Raw genomic sequence first — 12,888 nt, 5'->3', positions numbered from 1 at the left:
AATCACGATTATTATCAGTGGTAATTTTATTTGTCTGATTCGACACAGTTTACCTGCAGTCACTCTGAAACCAGAGGCTTTGAGAATCTGTGACTTTTCGACTTACCAGGAATGATGAAGATAAGCTGTTTTGGCTTGCTGACACCTTGTTCATCAAAGAGGTTAGTCCAGGGCCCACATTTTATGATCTGGGTTTCAACTCCACCACAGAGAAAGAATTCCTCATGCACAGGGATTTGTTCCTCGACTTCTGAGGCCATTTCTAAATAAAAGGGTGGAAAGGAGTGAGAAACGAGGCACGGAGCCGGCAGCCGGCAGGTGTGGTGCTGCATGGCCGACACGAGTTCAAGGTTAGCTTCTTCAGCTACAGAAGCTAGTGTGGTTTTGAGGCAAGTGTGGATTAAACCTCCCACCCCTACAAAAGGCAGTAAAACAGAAAACCGTGAGGTCTCTGATGACCTGGTACCTCACCTGACATGGGCCCTCTACCTTCACCTGGCTTTCCGCTCTCCCAGGGTGGAAGGCCACTGGTCTCCTTTGCTCAGTCTAGTCATCCTCTTTTTTAAAAACTTCTGTAAGCACATTGTTTTGGGTAATGGAAACACTACGTTACTGAATTATGAAAGAGGAAGACAGATAATACCTAGGACATGAGGCAGTAAGCATGAATAAGTCTCTGAATAACTTCATACATACAAACTGGTGAACCTGAATTATTTATGCAATCCCTCCATCGCCCTCTTTGTTTTGTCTGTGGGCACTAAGTCTTTTAAAAAATTATTATTATTATTATTATTATTATTATTGTTACTATTATTACTTATTAACTTTCCATCCTGTGCACTGCCGCCTCCTGGTCACCCCTCCCAATCCCTACTCCATCCCTCTTCCCCTTCTCTGAGCAGATGGGGCCTCTCTGGGTATCACACCGACCCTGGCACATCGTCTCCACTAGGCTAGGCACATTCTCTCCCACTGACACTATTAATGATACTCTGTTACACTTGCAGACAGCAGGGGGCTAAGTCTTAACACTTCAAAACTCTATCCTTTCTAACCAGTGGTTCTCAGCCTTCCCAATGCTGCGACCTCAGGTTGTGGTGACCTCCAACCATAACATTATTTTGATGCTACTTCACGACTGTGATTTTGCTCCTGTTGTGAATCAAAATGTATATATCTGATATGCGGCCCCTGTGGAAGACTGGGAATCACTGTTCTAGGTCCTTCACTCCCTTGGTCTATCCTGTCCTTCCCTTAGTGCCCACTGCTCTTCTGCTCCTGTCTCTCTGCTCAATGTTTTATCCCTCAGTTACTTCTGGAATGCTTTTCCCTTAACTGTCAATGACCAACTGACTGCCTCCCACCTCCCAATTCTAGCCCCACTCTCATCCTGGCATTCACAGCTCTGACCCAGGCTTCTAAAAGGCTTTCTGTTTGTGAGGGGAGGCCATGTTGAACTCTTGGAGGAGGAGACTATAGAGTCCCAGTGGAGGCCTCCTTGCAGGCTCTTGCCAGCTTGCCCCCCCCCCCCCCCCCCCCCCCCCCGCTGTGCTGTCAGCTAGGAAATCCCCCAATTGCAGCTGCTTTCCAACCAGAGCTTCTTTGCACTGGTAGAACGAAGAACTCCTGGAATGGAGTGACTGGGGGACAAGGATGCTGCTAAGCATCAGGACCCACAATAAAGTTTCAAGAGGTCAAGGATGCCCAGAGTGGGAAGCAACGCTCTAGTGCTGAGTGTCTACAGAGCACCACTAACACCAGCACTGCGCTGGCCACTGGGCTTTCTCTAGCTCTCCTCACAGGAGCACTACCCCAAGTGGCTGGTCCATTGGCCCTCCTCTAGACAGCTAGTTGCTTGGTCTTTGTTCTCCATAGGGACCTGGGAATGCTTGTCCCAAGCTGTACACAGGAAGGCTCTAGGTTGCTGCAGAGGAAGATCTCTTCAATTTCCAATTCCACTGACACTTAGTGTGTGCTCTAATTTCCTCTGAACTTACCTATGGGGCTCAACTCACCTGTATGAGGAGATACCACACTCTCTAGGCCTTAGACCTGCAGCACTCTACTCCTAGTCTTTACAGTGACTGGACACTGGCTTTGGCCAGGGCAAACCAGCACCCCTCTCTGCCAAGTACTAGGACTTTTGAGCACACTAACAGGGAGCTCTGAACTTTAATTCTATCCTTCCTGACATAGTTTTCTCCAGCTCTAGGGTAATTTTTTAGAGTTCTCTTTATAATGTTGCAGCTTTTCTCCTACCAGTGCTTAATGGCCCTTTGTGTTACACTCACTGTTTGTGCCATCTGTCTCCTGATTTAATTAGGACTCACATATCCCTCCTGAGATGGCGTAGTGTCCTCTGTGAATATTTCCTACCTTAGACTCAGCTCAATTGTGCTTCCCACATGAAGCCTCTGTCAGTATCCAAGGAAAAGGAAGTCTCGTGCTTCATATTACCTGCTGTCATCTTTTAAAGAAAATGTTTGGTAGGATGTGTTTGGTGTATGTATACATGTATGTAGGTGTATATGCCCTATGCATATGTATGCAGAAGCCAGAGGGGGACACCTAGTGCTTTCCCATGTTGCTTTTTTGCCTTATTCCCTTGAGATGGTGTGCCACTGAGCATGAAGCTCATTCTTTGGCTACACTGGCCAGTCAAGGAGCTCTGGAGACCCTCTTGTCTCTATCCTCCTATGCTAGGCACTCTGGTCACACTTGACTTTTATGTGCGTGCTCGGGATTTGAACCCAGATCTTTATCCTTGCATAATAAACATTCTCATTTCCCCAGCCGATAGCCATTTTCTCAAGTGGACACTGGTTAGGTAGCCAGTTAAGCTTAAAACTTAGTATAAGCACTCAATGTTTTTCCCTGGACTGACCACCTTAATTCAAGCAAATGCAATCCCAGTTAGTTTAATGGAAAATTCCACACATCTGAAAGCCATTTGATAGCTTGGGCCAGTACCTATAAAAAGCAATCACTTTGCCTCAGCCTGAAGAATTGATCCTAAAACAAAGAAAAATTACACAAATATTTCTCTCTAAGAGTGATATAAAAATGTGGTTTACAACAGCCAAAGTGCAGAGGAACCCGAGCGGCCATTCATGGAGTTAAGTAAGCTGTGACAAAGCACTGTATAGACAATTATATAATGTCTAGTATTAGAGAATGATAAGCTGTATAGTTCGGCATCCTGACCAAACATACTCCATTGAGACAGCTTTGCTAACTTCCTTTAAGTTTCCCTTTCCCCTAACATTTCTATTCCACTTGCTCCAGTCTTAGGATCTGTTGCCCCTTTCTCCCTTTGTTTATGTCTATATTACTTTTACTGTCATTTCTGTGAATTTTAGGTAGGAAGAGGAAATAAACACAAACATTCAAAATTTCATGTTTGACCAAAAGTCTTAATTGGTTTTTCTTAAGCAAAAATGAAAAGGCCTATGAAAGTGAGAACCATTCCCGATACCAAATGTATTGACCAAGTGTCCCTCACCTTTTTATACAGACTTATTTTAGTTCACCAGTAAAGGCCACTCTAGCCTGTCTCAGGAACTACCATAGCACAATAAGTGCGTTTGTGAAGGTTTTTTGACGTTTACAATGCGTCAGAAACAAAATTAGGCAGGGCTTTATACAAAATGTTAAATTTGGACCCTGACTGCGAAGCCACCGGCCACACTTAACAGTTCACCAGCGGGAAAGAACAGGTTTGCGTCAGTTGCACGAATTGTAATCACACTTGGTTCTCATCCAGCCTGACTCCTGAAGCAGCCATTAAACACATCTGCCTCTTAACTACTTAATTACAAGTCAATGACACCTTGGGAGTTTGATTACCCTCAAGATTTATGAGAGTTCAAGCAGATAAGAAATTCAAGCACAGTCTATAAAAAACTGCAAAACAAAACCGCAAGTGTAATTCTAAAAACAGTTCTAGCAAAGCAGGGCTGAGCCATGTGCAGTTCCCACACACGTTCTCAAGGCAGCTAGCTCGTTTGTCATACTCTCACCAAGCAGCGAAGAAGGAAAGAAAATCTTACCTAAGAGGTAATTCGGTTCTGCAAGTGACAAAAGGCACCATATGACAATTATATGTTTCTGGGAGTGACAGGTCTACCTTCAGCCTCAGCTGCAGCCTATAGGCAGGCTTGGATTAAATCAATCTGATAAGCATCGGGAGTCAGATTGGATGAGAACCAAACCAAGTGTGATTGCAATTTGTGCAACTTAGGCAAACCTGTTTTCCTAAGGACAGGTGCTTATGAGTAGTAGTGATTTTTTAATTTTATGTGGCAACAAAATTTCTCCAATTTAATCTTATACAAAAAATAGGTAAAACAGAAAACCAGCATTTGATCAGTATGAAGCTTAGAAGATCAATATTTTTGTTTATTTATTATAATATTTTTAATGCAAATATATATAAGCCAATGAGAACAATAGAGTTGAACTGCTGAACAAAAATATTCAAAATAGAGTTGTTCAAAGTAGAGTAGGATACTTATTCGGCTTCAATATCCAAATGTCTGCTGTTTATTTTAGCTATTCAGAATTCCTACAATAAAGGAGGAATAGGCATAACTTTTTTAAAAACTTGATTTTTAGGATGTTCTGAGAGCTTTCAGTCACATTAAACATCAAAAAGACAGGGAAGGTTTTTTTTTTTTTGATTTCCTCCCTTTCTTTGGGTACATGTGTGTGTGTCTTCACCTGTTGTGCATATGTACAGCAGACAGAGGTCAACTTTAGGTATCTTTGGTTACTGTTTTCGAGAACCTCAATGTCTCTAGACAGAGTCTCACACTGAACCGACTGGCTGGCCAGCAAGCTTTCAGAACCAATTATGCCCCCTTCCCACTCTCTCTATGCTGAGGTTTCAATAGAGTTTTCAAGTGAGTACTTAGGATCCAAATTCAGGTATTTCTGATTGCACTGAGCCTCCCTCCCTGCCCCACCCCCCAGGCTTTACGAGTTCAATTATTAATTGCATTTGACAATAGCTTGTACTTCTTACTACACACATCTGGTGGCTAAGAAGTTTCTAAAATTTCCTCAATAGCTATTTTTAAGCACACTGTCAAACACATACACCACTTACTGTCTTACTCTGAAACACAGCAGAACATACACTTTGTATATGTCTAATTCTTGAATGGAAATTAACTTATGTGGTTCCTGGGTACCACTATTTAATCTAGTTGTGACATATTTGACAACTGGACATGTACAGATTGACTTTTTCAAGGTTCATGGCAGACACACAAAATTTGTTTCATATGGAAAGACAATATGTGAAGGAAATATGAAAAACAGCAGAAGCTCTATTTCAAACACCAATATGCTGACTATCTATATGTATTAAACAACAGAGGTGAGCTTGCCAGTTGATTCTCATTAGAGGGTTTTTTTTTTCGTGTGTGTGTGTGTGTGTGTTGTGCAATGCTGGGGACTGAACTCAGGGCCTTGTACATGCTCAGCAAGTGTTCTGCTACTGAATAATGTTACCAGCCATTCAATGTTTGTTTTTAAGTTTAAAATCTGATTTTGCAAATAGCAGATTAGCTTGCTTCCAAAAATCTTCCACTGATGAAAATTAGAAAAACCAGGGAAAAGCTTTTCCCTGTCTGCTAAAACAAAACAAAACAAAACAAATCCCCAAAACATCAACAGAAAACTCAGCAACTACTAAAAGAATTGCACAAGAATATGTAACAAATTTGTATAACAGGAAAAAAATGTAATATATGAGTAAGAAGAAAGCAAAGAATTACTATAAAATAATATCAAATATATAAAATATAGAGCCTGTCCACAGACCTTCTCTGCTCTCTCTGTTCCCCAGACCCAATCCCTCAGGCTTGCCCCTAGCACTGTAAAAGATCACTAGCTGCAGGCTCCCTTCCCCACTGCCCATGTCTCTTGTGGATCCCATGGGCCCGTAAGGAGGAGCCCCTCCTGCCCTCCGTCCCCTCACACACACACACGTCAGTTGCTGCATCACAGCCTCCAACACCATCAGGCATTCCCTGTGAAGACACCAGCTGAGCAGGCCAGGAAAACAGGCAACACACAGTCTAAATTATACTCTTTGAAAATACAGAGAAGAAACAGAAACCAAGGAACAAAACACCCACCCAGCTAAGACAAATCCAGAAATCAGCTCCTAGACCTATAATCACTCCAAACCCAGATGCTTAGGTGCCACTGTAAGAACACAATCATTAATACCCAGGACAGTATGTCTCTACTAGAGCCCAACTAGCCTATCACAGCAAGTTCTGAATATTCCAACATGGTAGAATCACAGAAAAAGACCTTAAAACTATGTGAAGATGATGGAAGTCCTTTAAGAGGAAGTTAATAAATCCCTTAAAGAGAGCCAGGAAAACACAAACACATACACACACATATTATACCACCACCACCATCAAAATGACCGAAACCAACAATCACTGGTTATTGGTATCTCTTAATATCAACAGTCTCAATTTTCTAATAAAAAGTTACAGGCTAACAGAACAGATTAGAAAACAGAATCCACCTTTCTTCTCCATCCAAGAAACATACTTCAACATCCAGGATGGACATTGCCTTAGGGCAAAATGTAGGAAAAATATATCCTAAGCAAATAGACCAAAGAAGCAAGCTGGTGTAGCCATTTTACTATCTAACAAAATAGACTTCAAACTAAAACTAATCAAAAGAGAGGGTGAAGGACAATACGTAATTAACAAAGGAAAAATTCACCAAGATATTCTAATTCTTAACATCTATGCCCTAAACACAAGGCCACCCACTTTTGTAAATGAAACACTATTCCAGCTTAAATCATACACTGACCTTCAGACTGGTAGTGGAGACTCTATCTCTTACATATTCCACTCTCACCAATGAACACAACATCCAGACAAAAACTAAACAGAGAAATACTGGAGCTAATAGATGTTATAAACCAAAATAGACCTAACAGGTATTTACAGATCATTTTGTCTAAACACAAAAGAATACACCTTCTTCTCAGCACCTCACAAACATTCTGAAATTGACCATATAATACAATAAAAAGTCTCAAAAGATCCATGAAAACTGAAATAACTTCCTACATCCTATCAGACTAACACATATTAAAGCTGGATATCGTCAACAACAGAAACAACAGAAATCTTACAAACTCATGGAAACTGAACAACTTTCCACTGAATGAAAACTATATCAAGACAGAAATAAGAAAGAAATTAAAGACCTTCTAGAAGTCAATGAAAATGAATATACAACAGAGCCAAACTTATGGTATAAAATGAAAACTGTGCTAAAAGGAAGTACATAGCACAAAGTGCCTACATAAAAAGACTGGAGAGATCTCAGATAGTTTTAGCAAAGAATTCTACCAGACTTTCAAAGAAGAGTTAATGCCAATACTCCTCAAATTATTCCAATAAGTAGAAACTGAAGGAACACTGCTCAATTTATTTTATGAGGCCACAGTTATCCTGATATCCACACCACATAAAGACTCATAAAGAAAGAGAATTACAGACCAATTTCCCTTATGAACATAGATACAAAAATATTCAACGAGATACTTGGAAAGCGAAATCAAGATCACTTCAAAAAGATCACCATGATCAAGCAGGCTTCATCTCAAAGATGCAGGGATGGGTCAATGCATGAAAATCTGTCAAGGTAATCCACCATATAAACAAAATGAAAGAAAAAAAAACCCCACATGATCATTTCATTAGATGAAGAAAAGGCCTTTGACAAAATCCAACACCCCTTCATGATAAAAGTCCTGGAGAGATTAGGGATACAAAGGACAAAACCAAACATAATAAAGGCAATTTGCAGATTTACAGCAAGCCTATAGTCAACATCAAACTAAATTGAGAGAAAGACAAAGCAATTTCACTAAATTGAGAAATAAGACAAGGTTGTTCACTCTCTCCATATCTATTCAACATAGTACTTGAAGTTTTAGATAGAACAATAAGGACAACTAAAGGAGGTCAGGGGAATATAAATTGAAAGAAAGAAGTCAAACTATCACTATTTGTAGATAATATGATAGTATATACACAAATTACTCAAAAAAAAAAAAACTCCACTAGAGAACTCCTACAGTGATAAACACTTTCAGCAAAGTGTCTGGATACAAGTTTAACATAAAACAAAGCAAAGCAAAGCAAACAAACAAGCAAAAAATAAATCCCACCAAACTAAAAGAAAACAACCCTTTCTCAGCCCGCAAAAAGTAGACTTCCTATATTCTTATAAATAACAAATGGACTGAGAAAGAAATCAGGGAGACATCTTTTACAATGGCCTCGAATAATATAAAATATCTTAGATAACTCTAACCAAGAAGTGAAAATACTTGTATGGTAAAAACTTCAAGTCTTTGAAGAAAGAAACTGAAGAAGATATTAGAAAATTGAAGGACCTCCCATGTTCATAGATTGGTAAAATGATCACCTTACCAAAAGTATCTGCAGATTCAATACAATTCCCATCAAATTCCAACACAATGTTTTACAGACCTTGAAAAGGCATTTTCAAGTTCATATGGAAAAACAAACAAAAAACCCAAAAAAACTAGGATATCTAAAACAATCCTGAATAATGAAAGAACAGCTAGAAGTATCACCATCCTGACTTCAAGCTGTACTACAGAGCTACAGTGATAAAATCCACATGGTACTGGCATAAAAACAGACATTGATCAATGGGATGGAATGGAAGATCCAGACATAAACCCATACATGTAGAGACACCTGATTTTTGGCAAAGAAGCCAAAATTATATAATGGAAGAAAAAAAGCATCTTCAACAAATGGTTCTGATCAAACTGGATGTCTGTATGTATAAAACAATGAAAAAGGAAAATCCAGCTAATAGGGATGGAGGTAAGGAAGAGGTGGTCTTTCAAACAAACAACATGTGTTAACTAGATCTCAATATGGAAACACAGAGTGCCATATATAATTCAAAAATGAAAAGAGAACACTAAAGCTTCCAAGCAATGAGTGTTTACATTATAACATGTCTTTTGATCTTTGGACAGTCAAAGGTTATTTAAATAAGATATAGTGTACCTTAGCCACAAGGGAAACAAGTTTTAAAATGCATCTTTAGATTAAGAACTTGCATTCATCAATAGACATGGATAGAGTATAATCAGGAGACAGGAGAAGAGGCACACTCATATGTAGTGTTCTGGATATAAGACTGTTGTTAGAATCAGCAACATGTTTAAATCCTGAATGCTACTCATGTGCCATTATGCATATTTGTGTATGTGAATGTAGGTTTATAGTGTTCTCCGACTCTGTGATTTTTCTTCTCATTCTCTTAATCTGAACATATAACTATTTTTTTGTGAGGGTAGGGGTTGAACCCAGGACTTTGTATATGTTACCTAACTGCTCTATCACTGAGCTATGTCTTCAGTCCATACTTTTTGTGTGTAGCATTACATGCAAAATAGATTTCACCAACATGCTCACATCCAGAATATGTAAAGAACTTCTATGAATAAGAGAGAGACAATCCAACTAAAATACAGGCAAAATACCAGAAGGGCTTTATAAAAAGAGAAGAGCCATAACCAGACTGCTAATAACCCTAAGGGTTTTCTAAAAGAGTCAAAGAACCAATATGGAAACTATCATCTGGGTATGTTGGTGCATGCCCATAATCCTGGAATCTGGGAGACTGAGGCAGGAATGTTGTGAGTTTGAGACCAGCCAGGGTTACTTGGTATATAAAACTGTGTCATAAAACAAACAAACAAACAAACGAACATCTCCCAAACCAAACACCACGCTGTTGTGGTTCACACCTATTTTCCTAGCACTGGGGAGGTAGGAGAAAGATCAGGAGTTCAAAGTCAGTCTGGCTTATAGAAGATCTATCTCAAAAAACAATACAAAACAAACAAAAAACTCTATAAAGTGTAATGCTGATCACAAGGGACAGATTTGCAGAAACACTCTCTCCTCTCTCTCTCTGTCTCTCTGTCTCTGTCTCTCTGTCTGTGTCTCTCTCCTCTCTTTCTCTCTCTGTCTCTCTTCTCTCTCTCTCTCTCTCTCTCTCTCTCACACACACACACACACACACACAATTTTAGACTAGTGCTAGGATTCTCCTACTCCAGACTATAGCAGCCCTGAATAGCAGGTTAAAGAGTTGGGAAACCAGTAATTCATCCCAGAATTATCTTCCAAGAGACATGCACTGACAGCTGTTACAGTTTAAAAAAAATAAAAGGTTCCTAGAAAATACATTTATTCTTGCTACATGGCACACCATCATAAAACTTAATGCCTGATGGTATGTTATATCCTCACAGACTGTGTGGGTTAGAAATTTATAGAGTACAGCAAAGTCAGTCTTGGAACAGCCCAAAGTAGAGTTAGCTGAGAAAAACTCAACAGCTGGCTTTGACTTGTTCACTGGGACAGGGGTCATCTGGAAGCACCTTTATTGATAGACTTGACAATGAAAGCTCTAAAACAATAATAGGTTGAACACATAATCCATATTTAATTTTTTCACTTGGCCAATTTTAATAGGTTTTTGCAGTGCATTTGGCTGTTTCCTAAGCCCAAGTGCCTCCTGAGGTTAAGAACAAAGTTGCCTCACCTCTTGGGACCTCACCTCATTAGTCACGAAGCATTAGCTCACAACACACTGATAAGCATACTGAACCTTTACGACACAGGCATATACAACGTTTCAGAAACTGACCTGACATTTTGCCCATGATGATCTCACAAGTGTCTCCTACTAACGTCCCAACTTCTTCATCAAAGTAGTTTAGAAAAATGTTGAAGGCACCAGGAATGTAATAAACACTTTCCCAAAGTAAGAAAGGGCTGTGGATCAACAGCAGAGTAGAATCAACAAAGAACGAGATGAGAGAACTTGGACAGATCCACAAAATTTACAGACCTGATTTAGTGGGAAACAATCTAAAAACTCAGCAGTAGCCCTGGGACTTGAACTACAATGACAAATGACCTAAAATTCATGCAATCAGAGTTTCAGAGAAGGCAAAGTGGGCCTAAAACACACGTTTAAAGAAAGTGTATCTGGAAACTTCTCAAGTTTGAGAAGGACATAAATCTACAGATTCAAGAAGCTGAGCAACTCTCATGCTGGAGACATGAACACTATACTATTACAAGTCATGCATTTTGTAAAACTAAAAATAAAGAAAAAAAATGTTAAAAGCAGAGAAACCACACATCATCTGCAAGGGTAAAGGTAATTTTAATGTCAGCAGATTTCTTAGGAGAATCCACGAGGGACAGTATCGACCACAGATGCCTGGGGAGCCCCAGCGCAGACTTTGATTCATTTCTAGCAGGCTGGCTGACAGCGCACAGGCTTATCCTTTCCCAGGGAGCCTCTGGCGACCTGGCCACAGGTGAGGTGAGTGTAGTACCCTCGCGTCTCACACGGCCTAGCGGCTGTGCACCCGGGGTGATGGCAGCTCCGTTATCCTGGTACCGCCCCATGTGAAGCCCGCGTGCCCTTCCACAGACAAACCACACACAGTACTGGCAGCATCACCTCACCTGCCCACCCACAAGGTATCTGGGTGGTCCGTGGACGCCTTGGCAAAGCTTCACCAGACCCGGAAGTCCCGCCTGTAGTGACGTCACAACACCGCGCCGCGCCGGGCGCGGAAGTTGGGACCCTTAGAATGGCTTTGCGTGGATCTCGGGTAGGTGGTTTATTAGCTAGCGAGATTGCTGGGAGCACGTAGAGTGTTTCCAGTGTTCCACCTGAATTTTACCCGCTTTCTGTTCTTTTTCCTCGCTTCGGAGACCCTTTCAATTTTTTTTCTCTACATCTGCCTACTTGTCCTTTCTTCACCACCAGTTGCTTTTCTTTCCTGATTCATGAACACAGGAAAGTCGACTCTCTGTTGACCTTAGTGTTAGTATTCACCTTCATATACTCTGTTATTTAGGATGATGCGACTGTTTCAGAGGTATTTCCAACTTACTACAAACTTCAAGATCGTATCCTCAACACTTGGTACATTGTAGGCAATCCGTGTATTTCTGTCCCCCAAAATACTGTAGCTAGTATGGCAGTCTTATAGCCAGAAGAACATGGAACTTCGAGAGGAAAAGCATACTAATTATCACACATGGAAAAGCTTTGCTTTTGTATTCAGTACCTCAGTGATAGTACCAACACCCCTTATATTTTAACTTAAAAAGTCTTTTTGTATATTAGTAGCCTGGTGCCCATGGATGCTGGAAGAGGGCACTGGATCCCGTGGGACCTGAGCCACAGATGTCTATGGGCCACCATGTGGGTGATGAGAATCAATCCTAGATCCTCTGAAAGAGCAGTTAGTGCTCTTAACTACTGAACCAACATCCAACTAGCTGTGGAATGTAAACCGCTAAATACCTTCCTTACCCTTCTTCATCATTTCTACTTCCTATATCCAATAGGTAATATTTAATGAATATAAAAAAGGTATTCACTGTGATAAGGTTTTTTCATGAACTAATTTTTAAACCCTCATTAATTCAGTATGATCAGTATTAACAAGTGATCATGAGTTTGGAAACATAAAGACATAAAAATAAATGACTATGTTAACAGTGACTGTGATAATGTATGAGGTGGTGTCAGTTTTATGTGTGTAAATTTCCTGCCAGCAATGCTGCTAAAGGACTATTGACCTACCAAGGGCATCTTTCTGGGTGTCTTTTCCATCCTTCTTTCATCCATAGACTACATGACAGAATGCATTGATGCAGGATTTCTTTTAATTCTTGGATATACATCTATGATGCAGAATATCAGGTGATTTATGTTTCTGATTTCATTGAACCTGTGCCAGAAAAAACT

The 12,888-nt window shown here is 40.2% G+C and overlaps 1 protein-coding gene across 3 annotated transcripts in view; it reads right to left on the bottom strand.

Annotated features, from left to right (window-relative positions):
• Nucleotides 1-11,668, bottom strand: part of Ldah (lipid droplet associated hydrolase) — a 77,917-nt gene extending 66,249 nt beyond the window's left edge. Inside the window, exons 1-3 of one of the 3 annotated variants that reach the window (XM_031355489.1) lie at nt 11,592-11,648; nt 10,759-10,886; nt 107-262 (exon numbers count right to left, since the gene is read on the bottom strand). In XM_031355489.1, coding sequence (XP_031211349.1) covers nt 107-262; nt 10,759-10,774 — 172 coding nt within the window. In that variant the 5' untranslated portion in view covers nt 10,775-10,886; nt 11,592-11,648. Of the gene's footprint in view, nt 1-106; nt 263-4,052; nt 4,100-10,758; nt 10,887-11,591 lie in introns of those variants that run through there. The other 2 variants (XM_031355490.1, XM_031355491.1) reach the window with 2 other exon arrangements.
• Between the last annotated feature and the right edge of the window lie 1,220 nt (nt 11,669-12,888).

The sequence above is a fragment of the Mastomys coucha genome, unplaced genomic scaffold, assembly GCF_008632895.1.
Source record: "Mastomys coucha isolate ucsf_1 unplaced genomic scaffold, UCSF_Mcou_1 pScaffold6, whole genome shotgun sequence".
NCBI classification, from domain to species: domain Eukaryota; kingdom Metazoa; phylum Chordata; class Mammalia; order Rodentia; family Muridae; genus Mastomys; species Mastomys coucha.
The sequence above is the reverse complement of the archived record's forward strand: the minus strand, read 5'-3'. Positions and strand labels throughout refer to the sequence as shown.